The sequence below is a fragment of the Dipodomys spectabilis genome, unplaced genomic scaffold, assembly GCF_019054845.1.
Source record: "Dipodomys spectabilis isolate Male_0828 unplaced genomic scaffold, ASM1905484v1 ptg000526l, whole genome shotgun sequence".
NCBI classification, from domain to species: domain Eukaryota; kingdom Metazoa; phylum Chordata; class Mammalia; order Rodentia; family Heteromyidae; genus Dipodomys; species Dipodomys spectabilis.
This window is the reverse complement of record NW_024871203.1, coordinates 1,878,873-1,898,416: the sequence shown is the minus strand read 5'-3', so window position 1 is coordinate 1,898,416 and position 19,544 is coordinate 1,878,873. Positions and strand designations below refer to the sequence as shown.

The following is a 19,544-nucleotide window of genomic DNA, read 5'->3' as shown; positions in this document are numbered from 1 at the left end:
TCCTTGAGAATCCTTAGTTGCTAGGGCTCACTCTACCACTCAGGACAAATTTGGCATAGAAAAGTAATTGCACATGCACCTTTCCAAGAATTGATTATATATGCTGTATGTGGGATTATGTGAGTCTGGTTTGCTAGTTCAAAGTCAATTTTTCCTCTGTTAAGAGCTGCATCACCAATGACTGCTAAATTACAGACCAAATCTAAGGGCTGTTTTTTTTTTTTTTTTTTCCCAATTCCGCCCTTCTGGGACTATGCTCTTCAGTTACTAGATGACCCTAATGTGTTGATTTGTCTGCAGTTTTGAGTACAGCTGAAAGCTCATGTGGCAGGGAAAACTAAACTTTGGCTCAAAAAAAGGTGAACTGGAGACCCTCAGCCTTTGCAAACTTCAAGAGCAGTGTCACTGAGTTCTCTGGCCTATGGTGGCTAAATTTTGCTGTGTGGTGTGATTCAACTCCCCAGTAAGACATCATCATACCGTGGGACATTATCAACTTTTTTTCACACAGCCCACAGAGAGAACGGAAGCTGAGAAACTGGGCTATACTTGCTTAGATGGGGCACTAACAAGTGATGTAAAGATAGAAGCTGCCATATGTTAAAGGCATTAATTTAGCGGGGCTGGTGGCTCACATCTGTAATCCTAGCTACTTAGGAAGCTGAGATCTGAGGATCTCAGTTCAAAGCCAACCTGGGCAGGAAGCCTATGAGATTCTTATCTCCAATTAAACACAGAGAAAGACAAAAGTGGCTCAAGTGGCAGAGTGCTAGCCTTGAGCAAAAGCTCAGGGACAGTACCCCAGCCCATAGTTCCAAGCCCCAGTACAGGCAAAAAAAAAAAAAAAAAATCAACTTGCTCTCTTTCTCACTGAAGCTTGCCAAAGGCTGATGATTACAAAAACAAATCTGGCCAGCTAAGCAGGATTACATATGACATAGCAATTAGAAGAGGTCAACTCGAATTTCATTTCAAAAACAAATATTTGTTGCATACCTCACTTCATGTCAGGCACACTAAGCGAATGTGGCCCCTGCCTTCTAGTTTGCAATATAGTCAACATCAAACTGTTTGATTTTTGTTTTGGGGTTTTTTTTCCCTTCAATTTTCTTCTAATGATTTGTCTCTAGTGCTTCAAAGGAATCTAAAGACAGCAAGACATCCTCTAAAGATGACAAAGGTAATGGATTTTTTCCCCCACTTATTTCAGTGATAGCCATCCATATTTTCCACTAAAACGTAGCAGTTGCCTGGTTATTTCCTCTGACTTTTTTTTGAGGGGGGGTCCAGTCGTGGGGCCTGAACTCTAGGCCTGGGCGCTGTCCCTCAGCTCTTCAGCTCAAGGCTAGCACTCTACCACTTGAGCCACAGCACCACTTCCAGCTTTTTTTTTCCTGCTTATGTGGTGCTGAGGAATCGAACCCAGGGCCTCATGCAAGCAAGGCAAGCTCTCTACCACCAAGCCACCTTCCCAGCCCCTCCTATGACTTTTAAGATATAATTATGGCTTCCATTTCTAAATGACTTCACATCAAATATTAAACATATCAAAGTATCAGTCTCAGTATACTTAACATAAGGAAGAGAAAGCATATTAGAAAGTGGCATTTGTAGCTGGGCACTGGTTGCTAATGCCTGTAATCCTAGCTACTCAGAAGGCTGAGATCTGAGGATCATAGTTTGAAGCCAGGAAAGTCCGTGAGACTCATCTCCAATTAACCAGCAAAAAGCTGGAAGTAAAGCTCAAAGTGGTAGAGCACTAGTTTTGAGCACAAAATACAGGTAGACCCATTGCAACAATGAGAAATATAAGTCATTATGTAGAAAAAACTAACTTTACAACTTTGGCAGGGGGAGGGGGGATATGGGGGGATGGGGGCGGGGATGGGAAGGGACAGGAAGGGGAAACAAAGGAGGAGGCAACAATGCTTGATAAGAAATGTACTCATTATCTTGCCCATGTAATTGTAACTCCTCTGTATGGTATTTTCACACACACAAAAAAAGACAAATGATTTAAAAAAAAAAAACTCAAGAGAGTGCCAGGCCCCAAGTTCAAGCACCAGCACCACCAGCACACACACACAAATCACTTATTTTAAAAAAGGAAGACAAAGATTTATGGTGTAATTCCACTGAGTTTTTAAATGTCATACATGTGAAAGATATATTTAAGTATGCTCAGAAACCAAAAACATGTTATTAGTGTTGTATATGAGTGATGGTATTAGAGGTGATTATTATTATACATAATTTCTTAAGCTTTTACAATAAAGATTTGTGTTTTAATATGCAAAGAGTAAAAATAGCTGGCTCCTGAAGATATTTTTTAAAAATTGCCACAAAGATCTCAGGTCAAATAGTACAGACTGGAAGACCATAATGCAAGACCAGCCCAGGAAAAATGTTAGTGAGACCCCATCTCTATAAACAAGCTAAGCAGGATGGCAAACACTGGTATCAGAGCTACCTGAAATGCATACATAGGAGGACTGTGATTCAAGACCAGTCCAGGCAAAAAACATGAGACTCTATCCAAAAAATAATTCAAGTGAAAAAGGGTCCAGTGGAGCATGTGACTTGAGTAGCAGAAGACTTGCCTAGCAAGCCTGAGTTCAAACTCCATCATCATTACAACAAAAAAGAATTTGCCACAAAGTATGAAGATTATTCCACATAAAGAGAGTACAAATTTTTGATCAGTGATATTCTGATAGATTCATCACTGACAAGTTTATAACGGAATCTATGAGTATTCTCAAGATGTACAATGTGCACATGTAAAGAAATGCCACAATAAAATCCCTTTATAACACAAATTTATACTAATAATTCAATTCTGAAGCAAAATTAAAAATTAAATATCTGAATGACTTTTGATGGCACTGATTTGCATGTGTAAATTTGGGAGTGCTCATTTATCAACAATAACAGAAACCACAAGATGGAATCAAATTTGCAATTTTCCTGTCTCAGATGCCATACATACAAATCCAGTATTGTACAATAATACATTAAACAAGGGGAAAAAGCTGTCTTCCCAATATAATAAACATAGAACTATTCTGTGAAAACATTCAGTTCTGTTCTTTTGTTATAGAGTACTTGATATTTCCAAGTTCTTCCTTATGCAGTAACAGACTATGATCTAAAGAGATAAGCAAAGGAAAAAAAAAGGCTATTTTTTTAAAGAATAACAATCATCTTTTTTCCCTTTCAGAAAACTAAGTTCTATTTAATCTTTGGAGAACATTGAGGCCAATGAAGCAAAGAAAATATATCTCACTTCAAGCTTTTATTTTCTATTCTATCAAATTTTGTAAAATTTATGTGGAAAAATAACAAACTCCTGTTATAAACAGGAAAGAAACCTTAGGGCCAAAGAATGAGACAATTGCTCATTTAGGCAGGTTTTGAGTCATCCAGTATGACTGAACTGGTTTCCCAGACTTGGAACACAGAGGATTCATAATTTACCAGGCCCCAAATTTGTTAACTTCCTCATTCCACAAAAAAATAGATTGCTCGGTGCCTAAACTCTATTAATATATATTATATATACTATAACATAATATAAATAACTTTTAATTATAGTATATAGTATTATACTATATACTATATACATATATATATATATATATATATATATATATTCTGTCTCTTCAAATGGAATCCTAAGACCCACTAAATCTTTCTGAGTTAAAGGAATACAGAAAGAAAAAAATGTAGAGGAACATTTACTTCAAGCCTTGCTTTGCAAATACACCTGTATTTTCAAGCAACTAGAAAAGGTATATCATTTAATAAGAAGAACTACCTATCAATGTATTATTTATTTCAACCCAGGTTTCATTTTAAAAAGACAACCTACACAGAGAACTGTGAACTCTGAGGAAAATTGCTTCAAACTCATTTTGGTTATTTTTATGCTTTTTGTTCTTTAAAGAAAACTACAAAGCTGGCGATGGTGGCTCTCACCTGTAATCCTAGCTACTCAGGAGGCTGAGACCTGAGGATAGAGGTTCAAAGCCAGCCCAGGTAGGAAAGTCCGTGAGACTCTCATCTCCAATCAACCACCAGAAAACCAGAAGTGGCGCTGTGGCTTAAGTGGTAGAGCACTAGCCTTGAACTGAGACAGCACCCAGGCCCAGAATCAAAGCCCACGATCAACAAGAAGAAAGAAAGAAAGAAGAAAGAAAGAAAGAGAAGAAAGAATGAAAGAAAGAAAGAAGAAGGAAGGAAGGAAGGAAGGAAGGAAGGAAGGAAGGAAGGAAGGAAGGAAGGAAGGAAGGAAGGAAGGAAGGAAGGAAGGAAGAGGAAAGGAAGGAAGGAAAGAAAGAAGGAAGAAAGAAAGGAAAGAAAGAAAGAAGAAAGGAAGGAAGGAAGGAAGGAAGGAAGGAAGGAAGGAAGGAAGGAAGGAAGGAAGGAAGGAAGGGAGAGAGAGAAAGAGAGAAAGAGAGAGAGGGGGGAGAGGGTGAGGGAGAGGGAGGGAGAGAGAGAGAGAGAAAGAAGGAAGGAAGGAAGGAAGGAAGAAGGAAAGCAAGCAAGCTGCAAATTCTGGACAAAAGAACCTTACGTACAAGACAATCCAGCTGAAGATAATGCATACTTATAGTGGGAAATCTCTCTAAAAACAAGGAATAAACCGGGTGCCAGTGGTTCATACCTATAATCCTAGTTACTCAGGAAGCTGAGATCTGAAGAATGAGGTTCAGAGCCATCCCAGGCAGGAAATCTATGAGACTTCTTTTATCTCCAAGTAACCACCTGAAAAAGCCTAAAGTAGAGCTGTGGCTCAAGTGGTAGTATGTCGCAAAATGCTCAGGGACAGTGCCCAGGCCTGAGTTCAAGCTCTAGGACTGTCGTAGACACACACGAAAAACACACACACACAAGGAAGTAAAACAAGAGAAGTAAATATTAGGACTATACACAGCAACTTTAACAGAGCTCCTAAACAGTGTGACTCTACAACAGGCGAAAAGTCAATATTTCTCAAGTGACATAAGCGACCAACAGACAATTTAGGTTAGGAGACTTGCCAGTCAGTCCTTGAATCATTTTGTGCCTCTTTTTGCCACACCCATCTAACCTACGTCATTAAGTCACATGACACAGCCCAGCCAAAGGAGGTTCAGATCAGCCAACGTAGAGGTAAACAAGCTGCTATTTCAAAAGACTGACGTTTGTGGAATGAGGGAAAAGGAGGAAAAAAGAACCTTTATCATTTTCATATCCTATTTTGAAAAGACTGTTGGAAGAATAAATAGAACTATTTGAAAAGAATCTCTGATACTTTTCCCAGGGAGTCTCCTCATCCTCACAGAACCAAGCAAAGAAATCCTTGATGGGGAGCCAGTGTGCTGCTCCCAAAAGTCAGATAGAAGTCTGAAGGGAATGACTGTACCTCCATCGCCTCTAAAATAAAATTCCATCAAATACAATTAGGCTATTCACAATACTTAAAACTGTATCATAAAAATATATATTTAAAGTAACAGACTTTCAACATACTGAAAATTCTGTGACTCCTGATCTAAACTCTTGTTTCTCAAAAACTTAATGTAGGGGCTGGGAAGGGGCACAGTGGGTAGCGTGCTTGCCTTGCATGCATCAGGCCCTGGGTTCAATTCCCTCAGCACCAAATAAGCAGAAAAAAGCCAGAGTGGCGCTGTGGTTTCAAGAGGTAGAGTGCTAGCCTTGAGCTGAAGAGCTCAGAGACAGTGCCCAGGCCAGAGTTCAGGCCCCAGGTCCAACAAAAACAAAAAACTTAATGTACTATGAACACAAATCTAAAAGAACTGGCTCTACTGAAGTTTCCAACTGAATCTGGCAGGAAGCTAAGTAAAAACTATAGAAAAAAAAAACCAATTTCTAAACTAGACCTAAAAATGGAAATTCTTTTTCTCCTATAAAATAAGCCACCTGCTGGGGTTCATGCCTGTAATCCTACCTGCTCAGGAGACAGATCTCATAATCGCAGGTCAAAGCCAGCTATGGGCAGAAAAGTCCATGAGACTCTCATCTCCAACCACGGAGGGGGGGGGGGGAATGCCAAAGTGGAGCTATGGCTCAAGTTTTAGAGCACTAGCCCTGAGCAAAAAAGCTCAAGGACACAGGCCCTGAGTTCAAGCCCCAGGACAGGTACCATAAAAAAAAAAAAAAAACTACATAAAGTTTCATATTGTATTAACTAACTGTAAAATTCCATTTAAGTACTACTGAGGAAAATCAACTGAGACAAACATCAATTCCTATTTAAAAATACTTTTTTCAGCCAGAAGCCAGTGTGGCTCATATCTGTAATTCTAGCTACTCAGAGAACTTAGGATCATGCTTCAAAGTCAGCCCAGGCAGGAGAATCCATGAGACTCATCTCCCCAATTAACCACTAAAAGGCTGGAAATGAAGCTGATGACTCAAGTGGTTGAGTGCTAGCCTTGGGCAAAGACCAGGGGCAGTGTCCAGGCCCCTGGACTGGCAATATACACACATATACACACAAACACACACACATGTATATACAAATATGCATGCATTTTCTGTCATATTATGAAGTCAACCTTAACTTTCTGAAACAGGTATTTTGCTATAGAGATTTGCTTTATTTTTTTTTTTTGACTTTTGGTTCCAGTCTAGGTCTTGAACTCAAGTCCTAGGCACTGTCCATGTTCTTTCTTTTTGCTCAAGTCTAGTGCTCTACCACTTGAGCAACAGTTCCATTTCTGGCTTTTTTTTCTTAGTTTATAGAAGATAAAGAGTCCCATGGACTTTCCTGCTTAGGCTAGCTTCTAACCACAATCCTCAGATCTCAGGCTCCTGAGTTCTCTAGGATTATAGGGGTAAGCCACCAACACCCAGCTTTAGAGATGTCTTATACATCTAAATGCTTATAATACTTTTATTGTTTTTAATTGTATTAGCATATATCAATTATACAATATACTAGGTTTCGTTATCATATTTCCATGCATGTATTTCTTTTTAAAAAACCACTCAACATTTATCTTTTAGTCTAGCTTATTTGGCTTAACCTGATGGTTTCAACTTCCCTCTATTTTCCTTCAAATAATAATTTAATTTTTCTTTCTGGCTGAATTCTCCTCATTGTACATTTGTCCCATATTTTCCTGATGGGCACCTAGCCTGATTCTTAAATTGGCTATTGTGAATACAACTACTTGCAGTAAACTTAAATATACCACACAAATATCAAAGTTCATTTCTTAGCCTCTAAGAAGTACCAATTTAGCCTGGAAAGGACATGGGAATAGAACACACACACACACACACACACACACACACACACACACATACAGATTGTCTCAAGTCCACAAACATCAACAAGTCTCTTGTAAATATCTAGCAAATGATTTAGCTTTTCCATTTTATTTCTACTCTCCCCATTCCTTTGTTCATTTTGTCTCTTCTTTTTTAAAAAAAATCTTCTTAAAATCTGCTGATCACCCCAATTCTGTTGAGGCATCTTTCATGAACTTCCTTCTTCTCCAATGTAAGTTGCAATAGGAAGGCTAGTTGAATTTTAGAGGTAGATGGAAGAATATAGTGTCCAAGCAGAATTTACCTCCAAGTAATGTGTGGATTTATCCATGTTTTAGCCACATTTTGCCATCCTATGTCCAAAGCACTAACTTGCAACCATAAATCACTTCATGGATGGATATGATGCGAGAGAAAGGGGAGATACTTTACATCACAAATACTTTGTAGTTCACCATTCTTTCCACACATGCCATCCCATTTGAATCTCCCAACAACCCTGGAGATATAGAGGGGCAAATTAGTATACTCACAGTACAGCGGTGACTTTACGAAACCTTATTACACCTTATTACAAGTATGAACTGGAGACTCATGGCTGACTCCTATAATCCTAGCTACTTAAAGGCCAACATCTTAGGATCCAGGTTCAGAGCCAGCTCAGGCAGACAAATCCGAGACTTTTTTTTTTTTTTTTTTGCGGTCCTGGGTGCTGTCCCTGAGCTGCTTTTGCTCAAGGCTAGTGCTCTACCACTTGAGCCACAGCACTATTTCTAGCTTTGTCTGAGTAGTTTATTGAAGATAAAAGTCTCATGGACTTTTCTGCCCTGGCTGGCTTCAATCCCGTTCTTTAGATCTCAGTCTCCTGAGAAAACTAGGATTACAGGAGTGATCCACCAGTGCCTGGCTCCAAGACTCTTATCTATAGTTAACTAGCAAAAAGGCAGAACTTCAGCCAAGTGCCTCAGTACCAGCACTAAAAATTAAAAGCTTGATAGGCTAGCTCACTCTTATAATCCCAGCAATTAAGAAGGCAGAAGCAGGGTAAAGTTAGAGAGACTCCATCTCTAAAAGTAAAAATAAAAGGGCTGGGTGGTAAAGTGCTTACTTATACTCATGGTCCTGGGTTCAATCCCAGTACTCGAAAAGAAAAAAAAAAACAAAAAAACTTCATCAGAGTTGTTCAGTCAGAAGTCAGCAAAAACACAACCAAAATCTGAACCTGTGCTTTCAGACTGTGGCCAGCACTTAAAGTTAGATTTTTTTTCTTTATGATCTATATTCAACTTCTTCATAGAGTACAATAGAAAAAAATCAATTCTGCCCATAAAAAGGGATTTATGCAAGTAAAATGGTATTCACTATATTTCCAAGACCTCCCCACAAGAGGATGATATTGTAAGGAAAATAAAAGTCTCTGAAATCATCTTTCAAGGTATGTAGTCCTAACCAGGCACCAGTTTCTCACACCAGCTACTCACAAGACTAACATCTGCGGATTGTGGTTCAAAGCCAGCCTGGGCAGGAAAAGTCTGTGAGACTCTTATCTCCAATTAACTACCAGAAAACCAGAAGTGGCTTTGGCTCAAAGCGGTAGAGCGCTAGACTTGAGCAAAAAAGCTTAGGGACAGAGCCCAGGCCCTGAGTTCAAGCGTCACAACTGACAAAAAAAAATATGTAGCCCTTAAAATAATATTCAACTACAGACGTTAGCATGTTCTTTCTTAAATTGGAAAATAACTTCTCTTTCCACTTAACATTGTAATTCTCCCCTTATTTTGTACTAGTAACATACCAATAACATGGTAAGAAAATGAGTTTCAGGAAGACAAGAAATACAGGCATCCAATCAAGCCACAAAGAATTTGTGAGGTAATAATGACTTACACCTAACGACGTTCACTCCAGCAACATGGTGTGGTAAGCTTAGAGCACAGGTCACATGGTTGCTCTTTAGGAAGGAAATGACTCACACAAGCTTTCACTAAACTATCTTCTCAACCCAGAGGCCTCTCAGTTAACAGAACTTGGGCTGATTCCCAAATCACAAGCCCACAATGACCATCTGGAGTTTTGGGATCTATCAACTGATACCAACTGTTGATGACCCCAATAAGCAAATTATTACCTTCCACAACCACAGTTTCTTTACACTTCTTTTTTTAATCTGGATGGATAGACTTAACAATCATCCAATTGTTTTAAGACAAAAACCTTGAATCCTCCTCCACCACCTCCAATCAACTATTATGTTTGGGTTTTGTCTTGTGGCGTCCTGGGGCTTGAACTCAGGGACTGCGTGGTATCCCTCAGGTTTTTTTTTTTCTTTAGTCCAGCACTCTACCACTTGAGCCATAGCTCCACTTCTGGCCTTTTTCTCGGTAGTTTTTTGGAGCTGAGTCTTACAGACTTTACTGCGTGGGCTGGTTTTGAACCACAATCCTCACATCTGAGTCCCCTGAATTGCTAGGATTACAGGCATGAGCCGCCAGCACCCAGCACAAGTTTTTAAGCCACTACCATAACACAACTTTACCAGCCTCCTATAAGGTGGCAACTAAAAACAGCTAACATGTCCTGAACACTTACTTTGTGCCAAACACTGTTCTAAATTTGGGATCTGAATGAATTTAATCTACACAACAATTTGAAGTTAGTATGACTCTTGTGGCAGCAGATAATGAAAATTTTATTAGTATTTTTCTTTCATTAACAAGGTCTTGACCTTGTACTAAATCCTCTTCTGTGTCTTTGCTTTTTTCTTCTCTCCTTGAAAGATCTTTTTAACCTTGGCTCCTAGCTTCAAAGTCAGTGCAATGATGTTCTCTTTAAGGACTTCTGATGCCCCCTGCTGGTACACTTCCCTATAAATCGGTATTTCTCAAGCTTGGATGACTGCTCCAAAAACTTCATGCCTAAATTCCACCCTTAGAGATTCTTATGTTATTTCTCTGGGATCCTGGTAGGACATGGAGATATTCTAAAGCTTCCCAGGTAACTCTAACATGAAGTCAAGGTTGAGATTCACTGCACTGAAATGCTTTTATTACATCTGTGCCAATAACCTCATGTGAACTTCTGAAACAAGTTTCACATTCTCCTAGGTTAAAAAGAAAAAAAAAAAAAAACCCTATAGGTTCCTAGACCTCATCTAAGAAAGGGTAATAAAAGATGTGCACAAGGCCTTGTGGACTATTTGTGGCCTTAAAGAATTCTGATGCAGGGGCTGGGAAGGTGGCTCAGTGGTAGAGCACTTGCCTTGCATGCATGAGGCCCTGGGTTCCATTCCTCAGCACCATATAAGAAAAAAGAAAAAAGCTGGAAGTGGCGCTGTGGCTCAAGTGGTAGAATGCTAGCCTTGAGCTGAAGAGCTGAGGGACAGCGCCCAGGCCCAGAGTTCAGGCCCCACGACTGGACCCAAAATAAAACAAAATAAAATAAGAATTCTGATGCATAGGCAGATTGGTGAAGTACCTTCTAAACAAAAACCTAGACATTTCACTTGTACTCAGTAAGGCCCAGCATAATGCCTGGCACACAGTTGAAGAGTAATAAGTAAAATGAGTAAAATCTAATCACTTGCATCTGGGGTGGAGTAGGACTGGGTATATGTATTCAATATTCAAACTTCTAGTAGCAGCACAGAAGTTGCCTCCTACAACAGAAAGCAAATACTGGGAAACTTTTCAAATGTTTTTTTAATCCACAAATGCCCCCTACTGGCCTCAGGATGAATAGCTAAATCAAAACTTATAATTAAAATATTCTAATTAGATATGCATATAATTAGCTACATACATTGTACTTTTCCACCAACATTTACACTATCGATTCCTTTGCCCTCTGGGCCTAGTTGCACCAAGCTGTTAATTCCAAAGCTAGATTAATTCTACCATTTACTCTGTCTCCACTCAGAAGAGACGTGTGGTAGCAGTGCTCTCGGGCCTTTTTATTCTTCTTCTATTTTTCTTATTTTTCTGTCATGAATCCTACCACAATCATAAAATCATCCACATCAAAAACACAAGAACTTCTAGGAGGGTAAGAGGAGAGCACAGAAATGGAGTGGCAAAGGGTAAACAAATACAGCAGTGATACTAGACACTATGTTGAAAATAAAGTATACAACATGTACTTGGGGACAGGAGGGAAAAACTGGAAGAGAATGAGAGAAGGGGTTGACACTGTCCAAAAATAAATCTTTTTTTTTTTTTTGCCAGTTGTGGGGCCTGAACTCTGGGCCTGGGCACTGTCCCTCAGCTCTTCAGCTCAAGGCTAGCGCTCTACCACTTGAGCCACAGTGCCATTTCTGGCCTTTTCTGCTTATGTGGTGCTGAGGAATCAAAATCAGGGCCTCATGCATGCAAGGCAAGCACTCTACCACTGAGCCACCTTCCCAGCCCCAAGAAATCTATTCTTTACCTGACTTATGTAACTGTAACCCCTCTGTATATAACCTATATAAAAAATTAAAATAGGGCTAGGAAGATGGCTCAATGGTAGAGTGCTTGCCTTGCATGCATCAGGCCCTGGGGTTCAATTCCTCAGCACCACATAAGCAGAAAAAGCCGGAAGTGCACTGTGGCTCAAGTAGTAGAGTGCTAGCCTTCAGCCAAAGAGCTGAGGGACAGCGCCCAGTCCCAGAGTTCAGGCCCCACGACCAACCAAAAAATAAAAAATAAAAACAACCACAACAAACATCCATTACTTCTTTGACTCAAGTCTTGACTAGTCAAATTATGATAGGGAACAGGCAGCATCTTACCATATGGAAACTCACTGAAAAAGAAAAAATCTGAGGCACCATTTCCAGACCTGCTCAGTTGTTATTTGGATTTTAACAAGAGTCATATAAACATTAATATTTGACAGGCTGAAAATCACCATTATATAACAAACATCTAATGCTACTTTTGCTATTTTGAAATAAAATGTATCATTCATTCACTAATAAATACACACTTAAATCCTGAAAAAAAGATACCAGCAGACTGATTTGATGGTAATAAAAGGAAAGATTTATAAGACCTCTATTTCAGCTGTGCACTGGCTCATACCTGTACTCCTAGCTATTCAGGAGGCTGAGTTATAAGGATCACAGTTCTAAGCCAGCCTGGGCAGGAAAGAGATTCTGTGAGATTCTTATTTCCAATTAACCACAAAAAGCCGGAAGTGGAGCTGTAGGATAGCGACCTGGCCCAGAGCTCAAGCCCCAGGACCAGAAAAAAAAAGAATTATTCTTCAGTATAATACATGGCTCATGTAATACATGCTCAACACAACTAAATTAAAGACAAAAAACCAGCCAAGGAGTTTCCAAAATATACTCTAAAGGCGGTGATTCCATTCAACTGAGAACCACTAAACTCTAACCATTCCCATACTTCTTTCCATCTCACAAAAAGGAGTTTCTCTCACCTTAGGAAGTTCCTTTCAATAGCCCAGCGCCAGTGGCTCACCCCTGTAATCCTAGCTACTTAGGAGGTTGAGATCTGAGGATCTCGGTTTGAAACCAGCCCAGGCAGAAAACTCCCTATGAGACTCTTACCTCCAATAAACTACTCAAAAACCAGAAGTGGTGCTGTGGCTCAAGTGGGTAGAGTGCTAGCCTTGAGCACAAAGAGGCTCAGAGATAGCACCCAGGCCCTGAATGCAAGCCCCACAACAACAACAAACAAAAAACAACAACAAAACTACATTCCTCCCTAGACGTCAACATAGCCAAATACTGTATATTCCAACGAACACAAAACAACTCTAGAATCTTCATCTACCATTTCCTTCTCATTGCCATCTTCTCTTTCCTTCCCTAGCCAGTAAACTGTGGGTCCATTTACTTATGTTACTCCTCAATCTATGCTTATCTTTCATTCCAAACAATAAACCTATATATATAAGAGTTATGAGTGCTTTCTGAAGTGCACAAATCAATGAACACTTGCCCACACTCATCTAATTTATCTCACAGACAAGGACAATTAGTTTCAGATCTACTCTGTAGACTACACCTCTTCCTTCCTAAAAGAACCACGTGGTGTTCATGAATTTCAAGTGATTAAGGTAAAGTACTGGTGTTTGGCTTAAGCCAATCAGAGAACGGCTTTCTCCAGTCACTTGCTATTGGATCAGGGGCAGACACTTAAGCCAAGGTGGTCCAATCAGACCTGAAGGAAGAACATAGTCCAAGCATTGGAGTTTTGTCCTCTCTCCTCTTGCTCTAGTGAATGAAAAAAGTGCATGTTACTAACAGTCATCTCGTAACCATAAGGAAAACCAATATTACTGTGGAAAGCCAAGAGACCAGTCCCTGATGGCACTGTTGATCACTGAATCAATAAGCCCAGGGTCTGTCCTTCTTCTGGACTTTGTGAGATAATTTTCCTTACTATTGAAACAACTAAGTTTCCTCTGCTGAAAGCATCCTAACATGATCGATCTTATAACTTTTCCTCCGTTAGTTTTCTTCTTATAACTTTTCCTCCTTTAGTTTTCTTCCCCTCCTTTCTCTCCTCCAATCACAGTGCTGAGGACTAATTCTAATACTGATCTCATTACAGGAGCTTTAAAAAAAATTCTTTCTTTTTTTGGTTGGTTGTGGGGCTTGAACTTATGGCCTGGGCACTGTCCCTGAGCCTTTTTGTGCTCAAGGCTAGTGTTCTACCACTTGAGCCACAGTGCCAATTCCAGTTTTTGAATGGTTAATTGGAAATAAGAGTCTCACAGGGACTTTTCTGTCTGGGCTGGCTTCAAATTGAGATCCTCAGATCTCAGCCTCCTGAGTAGCTAGGATTACTTGCAGGCATGAGCCACTGGTGCCCGGCTAAATTTTTCTTTTTAAAAAACTTTTCTAAGCATCTACCTCTCAAGAGTTCCCCCATTCCTGGTCTCCCCTCCTCCTTCACTTACTCCTTACACTTTAGTGTCCTCTAAGGTTTGTTGTGATCTTTTCCTATTCAAAATACATATTCAGCAGGCATGACTTTAGGTTTCCCTTAATGGATCAAACTAAGATACAAACACTTCCTGAAATCAAGGACCGCTGTTGATGTTTACACCCCTAGGCTTACTCAGCTGACTTATTCATACCTATCTTTCAAAATTAAATTGAAATGTTCCTTCTGTGAAGCCTCCTCTAAAGTCCTCAGGGATTTCTTGCCTTTTTAGTCAATCAGAATACTTCTAATTGCATAAAACAATTGTATTAAATTATATATGATTTTTTTAAACCCAAGCTTCTGATACAGGATATATGCTTCTTTATTAGTCTATCAAATTTTTAAAAATCTGCCAGGCACTGAAGGCTCACATCACCTATAAGCCTAGCGACTCAAGAGGCTAAGATCTGAGGATTGTAGTTTGAAGCTAGGCAGGGAAGACAAGTCCAAGAGATTCCTATCTCCCAATAACCAGCAAAAAGCTAGAAGCAGAGATGTGGCTCATGTGGTAGAGTGCCAGCCTTGAACTAAAAAATCCAAGCAAGTGCAGGCCCTGAGTTCAAGCTCTAGTACTAGCAAAAACAGTAAACCCTAAGAACCTCTATAATTTCGAAGCAGCGATGAGTATAAACGGTATTTTGAGATCTGCAACAACTGTAATGTGATGGGAAAATGTCTGCTTTGAATTGGTGCTGTGATTTTTATCAGTGGCAAGTACTGCTAATATGACTGGGGTTTCTTGCTGTAGCATCATGTTCAATCAATGGCCCCCAATCAACCACTCTTCCTTGTATTTATGCCCTTTTATAGTCCCCTACCATAGCAACTCTGGATGTGGCTTATCATCAACAAATAGGATGCAGATAAATGGGCATGGAGTTCTGCCTTCCTAGAATCCAGTAACCATGTGAAACCAAACTAGACACATGGTGGAACACAATGCTCCCTAGAAGGAGTAAGAGCACTGTTCAGCCAAGCAGCTAGTTTAATTAAGCCACTATGGTAACACTAATATAACTCCCAATATAACTGCCCAGCCAGCTAACAGACTGTACGAGACATTACTGTTTGAAGGTTTTCAGTGGTTCATTTTAGTTATTGGTAGATAACTCAAAACCATTGCCCACATTGTTAAATGAAGGAAATGCTGAATTTCAGCTGGTAATTGGCTAAAATAGTTTTTAATGCCCTAGAAACCTCCTGGGCTCTAATTAGAGCCTTTGAAGGATCGAGGATCTCCTTTTTACTACAAAACTACATTATTGGTATCCATGTAACTGAAACAGGCCACAATATATGCCTTCCCCAGGGTAACCCTAAAACCGAGCTGCACGGTTAGCATGAATTGGTGTTTAACACAAATATCAAACGAATGGTAAGTTGCTTATGGTATCTGTATTGATGACTAAAGAGTTAGCTGACTTAAAAGTAAAAACTGACAACATACCAGGGCCTTTTCTGATGGCTTTACATAAACTAACTTACTTGTAAAAACACTGTGGCATGGAGGTTATTACCCTAATTTCACCAATAGTAAAACAGGCAGAGGGCAAATGACTTAAACAAGACTACATGACTACAAAGTGGCAATACCAGAAATGGACAGCCACAATCCGATTCTGTAGCATTTCCTAATGCGCCCAAAACCATATTGAAGCTCGGTGGAATTTTAAATGAGAAAGGTACAATTTGGGGACTTTATTAGCACTAGGATACCATGGTTTTTTGAAAGACTCAAATAATCCTCTTTCAAAGGAGACGAATTAAAAAAAAAAAAAAAAAAAGACAAAAACCTAAACGAGGAAGTGGAGCTGTGACTCAAAGTCGTAGAGTGCTAGCCTGGAATGGGGGAAAAAAAAAAGCTCAGGGACAGCACCCAGGCCCTGAGTTCAAGCCCTAAGGGAGTCGACTTGTTCATATTAGTAAAGTTCACTGGCAAGCAAAGTAAGACTCCAGCCATTTCCAGACCAGCGCCCCTCAAAGCCTGCAGCAGCTCCTCCAAAGATGACCCCCCCACACACACATTCCAGGTTAGAAACCAGACCCTGCCAAGCAACCAAAGCTGACCTAACCCTACCCATGATCCCTAAGGGCAAGCCAGGGGCGGGGGTGGGGGGTCTGTGGAGGGAAGTACTTGAAGTTTTCCAAGAGTTTTATTCACAAAAGCACGGCCCCCCAAAACACCTATCCCATCCACCCCGGGCGGTCACGCCTCCACCAGGCAGCCACTCGCCCAAAACCGACTCTTGACTGAACCACGGGGCCAGGACGCCGCCGACCCGGAGGCGGGAACAGCCTTGCGGCGAGCCGGACCTGGTCCCCACAGAAGCCCCACGAGGGCGTAGGACGGACTTCAGACAGCCGGGAGGGGGCGATGACAGCAGTAACCCCGTTCCACGTTCTCACCTTGAACATGTCGCTGGCAGCGGCGGCTCCGGCAGGGTCACCCCGGCCTCGGCCCCGCCTACTATAGAAAAGCGACTACGGAGGCCCGGTAGGGCCGTGATTCCCTCGACCGCAAGCGGGCTGAGGTGTTTGTGACGGCAGTACTGCCAGTTCAATTCAATGAAGAATTTCTTCAAACCAAGTAGGCTGAAAGCAGCGTCGCGCAGCAGCAATTTGTCGCGTCCAGGTGGCCAGGCGTTCGGAAGACCCGCCCTCCAGGAAGCTTCAACTCCTCTCTCGCTGGCTGTTGCTAGGCAACACAAAGCGTCCGTTCTACGCGGGCGGCGCGCAGAGACAAGGGGAGGGAGGTGCGCAGCGGCTCTGGGGCTTGGCCTTCGATGCCAGTCCTATTGGACGCCCAGTGGCGTGGGCTGGGACTCCGGGGCGCCTAAATCGACCCGGCAAGGGCGCTTGGGTGATCCCGGAAGGCTTTGGAAGGCCTCTTAGAGTCCACGCTCTGAGCGTTAGGATTGACCTCACAAAGGGTCGTTTCATTTTGGCTGCAGACTGAGTATTTCTTGAATTTCAATTTGCCACGTCCTTTAGCCGTGAAAGGCTCTTGACAAGATTTTTTTCTTCACTTGTAAGTCCTTCACTAGGAATCACTTATTGGTTAATATGGTATAAGAATGGCAATTAATAGCTATTAACTAGAATAAAAATCACTAATATGACTGGGAGCCGCTAGTTCACGCCTGAAATCCTAGCTACTCAGGAGGCTGAGATCTAAGGATCACGGTTCAAAGCCAGCCCATGAATAAAACTCCGAGAGACACTTATTAACCAAAAGTTACAGTAGTGGAGCTGTGGCTCAAGAGATAGAGCACTAGCCTTGAGCAAAAAGCTCAGGGACAGTGCCCAGGCCTTGAGTTCAAGCCCCAAGACAGGCACACACACAAAAAAATCACTTATATGAAGTCAGAAGCCAGGATTCAAACCCTTTGCAATCTGTGCTGTAGCCTAAAATATTCCTGGGCTGTCTCATAAGAACAGTGTATTTCATATTCCAGTCTATTTCTATAATAATCTTATAGAAGGGCTGGGAAGGTAGCTCAGCCGTAGAGTGCATGCCTTGCAAGCATGAGGCCCTAGGTTCGATTCCTCAGCACCACATAAACAGAAAAAGCTGGAAGTGGCGCTGTGGCTCCAGTGGTAGAGCGCTAGCCTTGAGCTGAAGAGCTGAGGGACAGTGCCCAGACCCAGAGTTCAGGCCCCATGACTGGCAAAAAAAAAAAAAAAATCTTATAGAAAATGGAAGCTCAATCTAGACAGGTACCCAGACCAGACCAGTAGAGGGCTTGGAATGCGGCTTAGTGATAGAGTGCTTGCCTAGCATGCATGAAGCCCTGGGTTCGATTCCTCAGTACAATGTACACAGAAAAAGCTGGAAGTGGTGCTGTGGCTCAAGTGGTAGAGTGCTAACCTTGAGCAAAAGAAGTTCAGGGACAGTGCCCAAGCCCTAAGTTCAAGTTCAAGCCCCAGGACTGGCAAAAAACAAAAACAAAAACAAAAAACGTCCAGTAGGAACACATTTGTCCCTGAAGAGGTTGAGTTTCTTTTTTTTTCTTCTTCCTGTGTTCTTTTTTTTTTTTTTTTTTTTTTGTGAAAAGAAGAGGTTGAGTTTCTTACTAGGAAAAAACATGCACATTTCAAGGAAACTAGGGCATTTTAGCAAGAGTATTATATTTGTCATAGTATATGGGAGTGAATTCAAGGAAGCAGAACTTTGCTGTGATGTTAGAAGTATGAGCTGTAGTAGGAAGTGGAAACACTAAGACCTAGCTAAGTGCCAAGCCAAATCCCAGGTGTCAATTAAGGGCTGTTTTTCTAGTTCCTAGGAGAATTGTATTTTCCAAGCCATCCCTTTCCCCATCCCAATCCCTATCTCCATCCCCATTCCCAAGGAGAAACAGCAGTCTTAGAAGGCCTCACATCAGACATATAAACGTGGGAAGCTCAGTGCTAAATTTGAGCAGGAGCACTTATACTTACAGGGGTAAACTCAGATGGGAGGAAAATGACAATTTCATTTTCACTAACCTCTAACTGAATATTAGCATTTCTTTTGATTATAGTGTAGGCAACAAACCACAGTAACATTAGCAGTACCTGTGACTTTGTCACCAATTGAAAGCAGAGGTGTTTTTCATGCCGTGTTAGTTATAAGAGGTAGTTCAAAATACCATTTGTGGTCATGACTACTTCAAAAATACAGGATGTATTAGCTTTCTTATTAAATGCATAAAGGATTCATATTACTAGAATTTTGTTTTGAAAATATTTTGATATCATGACTAAGAATTTGGGAGGCGGTATCCAAATTAGAGGAATACTTTAAAGCATAACTTAAAAAAATTAGAGGTAGAATCACATAATTTAGCACACAGCCTCTTCCTTTTCCAAGAAGGGAATTGAACCACCAAGAGGTTCATTGATTTGCCCCAAGTCTCAGAGCTATTTGACAAAACTAGGATGAAAAGTTTACAAATAAGAATATAAAAATCCAGGGCTGGGAAGGTGGCTCAGTGGTAGAGTGCTTGCCTTGCATGCTTAAGGCCCTGGGTTCGATTCCTCAGCACCACATAAGCAAAAAGAAAAAAGCCAGAAGTGGGGCTGTGGCTCAAGTGGTAGAGCACTAGCCTTGAGCTGAAGAGCTGAGAGACAGCGCCCAGGCCCAGAGTTCAGGCCCCACGACCGGACCCCCCCCCCCAAAAAAAAAAAAGAATATAAAAATCCTCCACTAGGCCCTATGGATTTCACAGTTATCCAGCTGCCTCCTGTCTCCAGCAAGTTGGTTGAAGTAATAAGAGGAGAGCAATAAGATTGAATTATTGCTTGAAAGTTAATTCTAGCTGTAGGATGGAGGAGGGGTAAAAAGAGGAT

General features: G+C 41.1%; 1 protein-coding gene across 2 annotated transcripts in view; it reads right to left on the bottom strand.

Annotated features, from left to right (window-relative positions):
- Positions 1 to 13,468, bottom strand: part of Apoo (apolipoprotein O) — a 49,859-nt gene extending 36,391 nt beyond the window's left edge. The window contains exon 1 of one of the 2 annotated variants that reach the window (XM_042670170.1): positions 13,446 to 13,468. In XM_042670170.1, coding sequence (XP_042526104.1) covers positions 13,446 to 13,460 — 15 coding nt within the window. In that variant the 5' untranslated portion in view covers positions 13,461 to 13,468. The remainder of the gene's footprint in view (positions 1 to 13,445) is intronic. The other variant, XM_042670169.1, reaches the window with a different exon arrangement.
- Between the last annotated feature and the right edge of the window lie 6,076 nt (positions 13,469 to 19,544).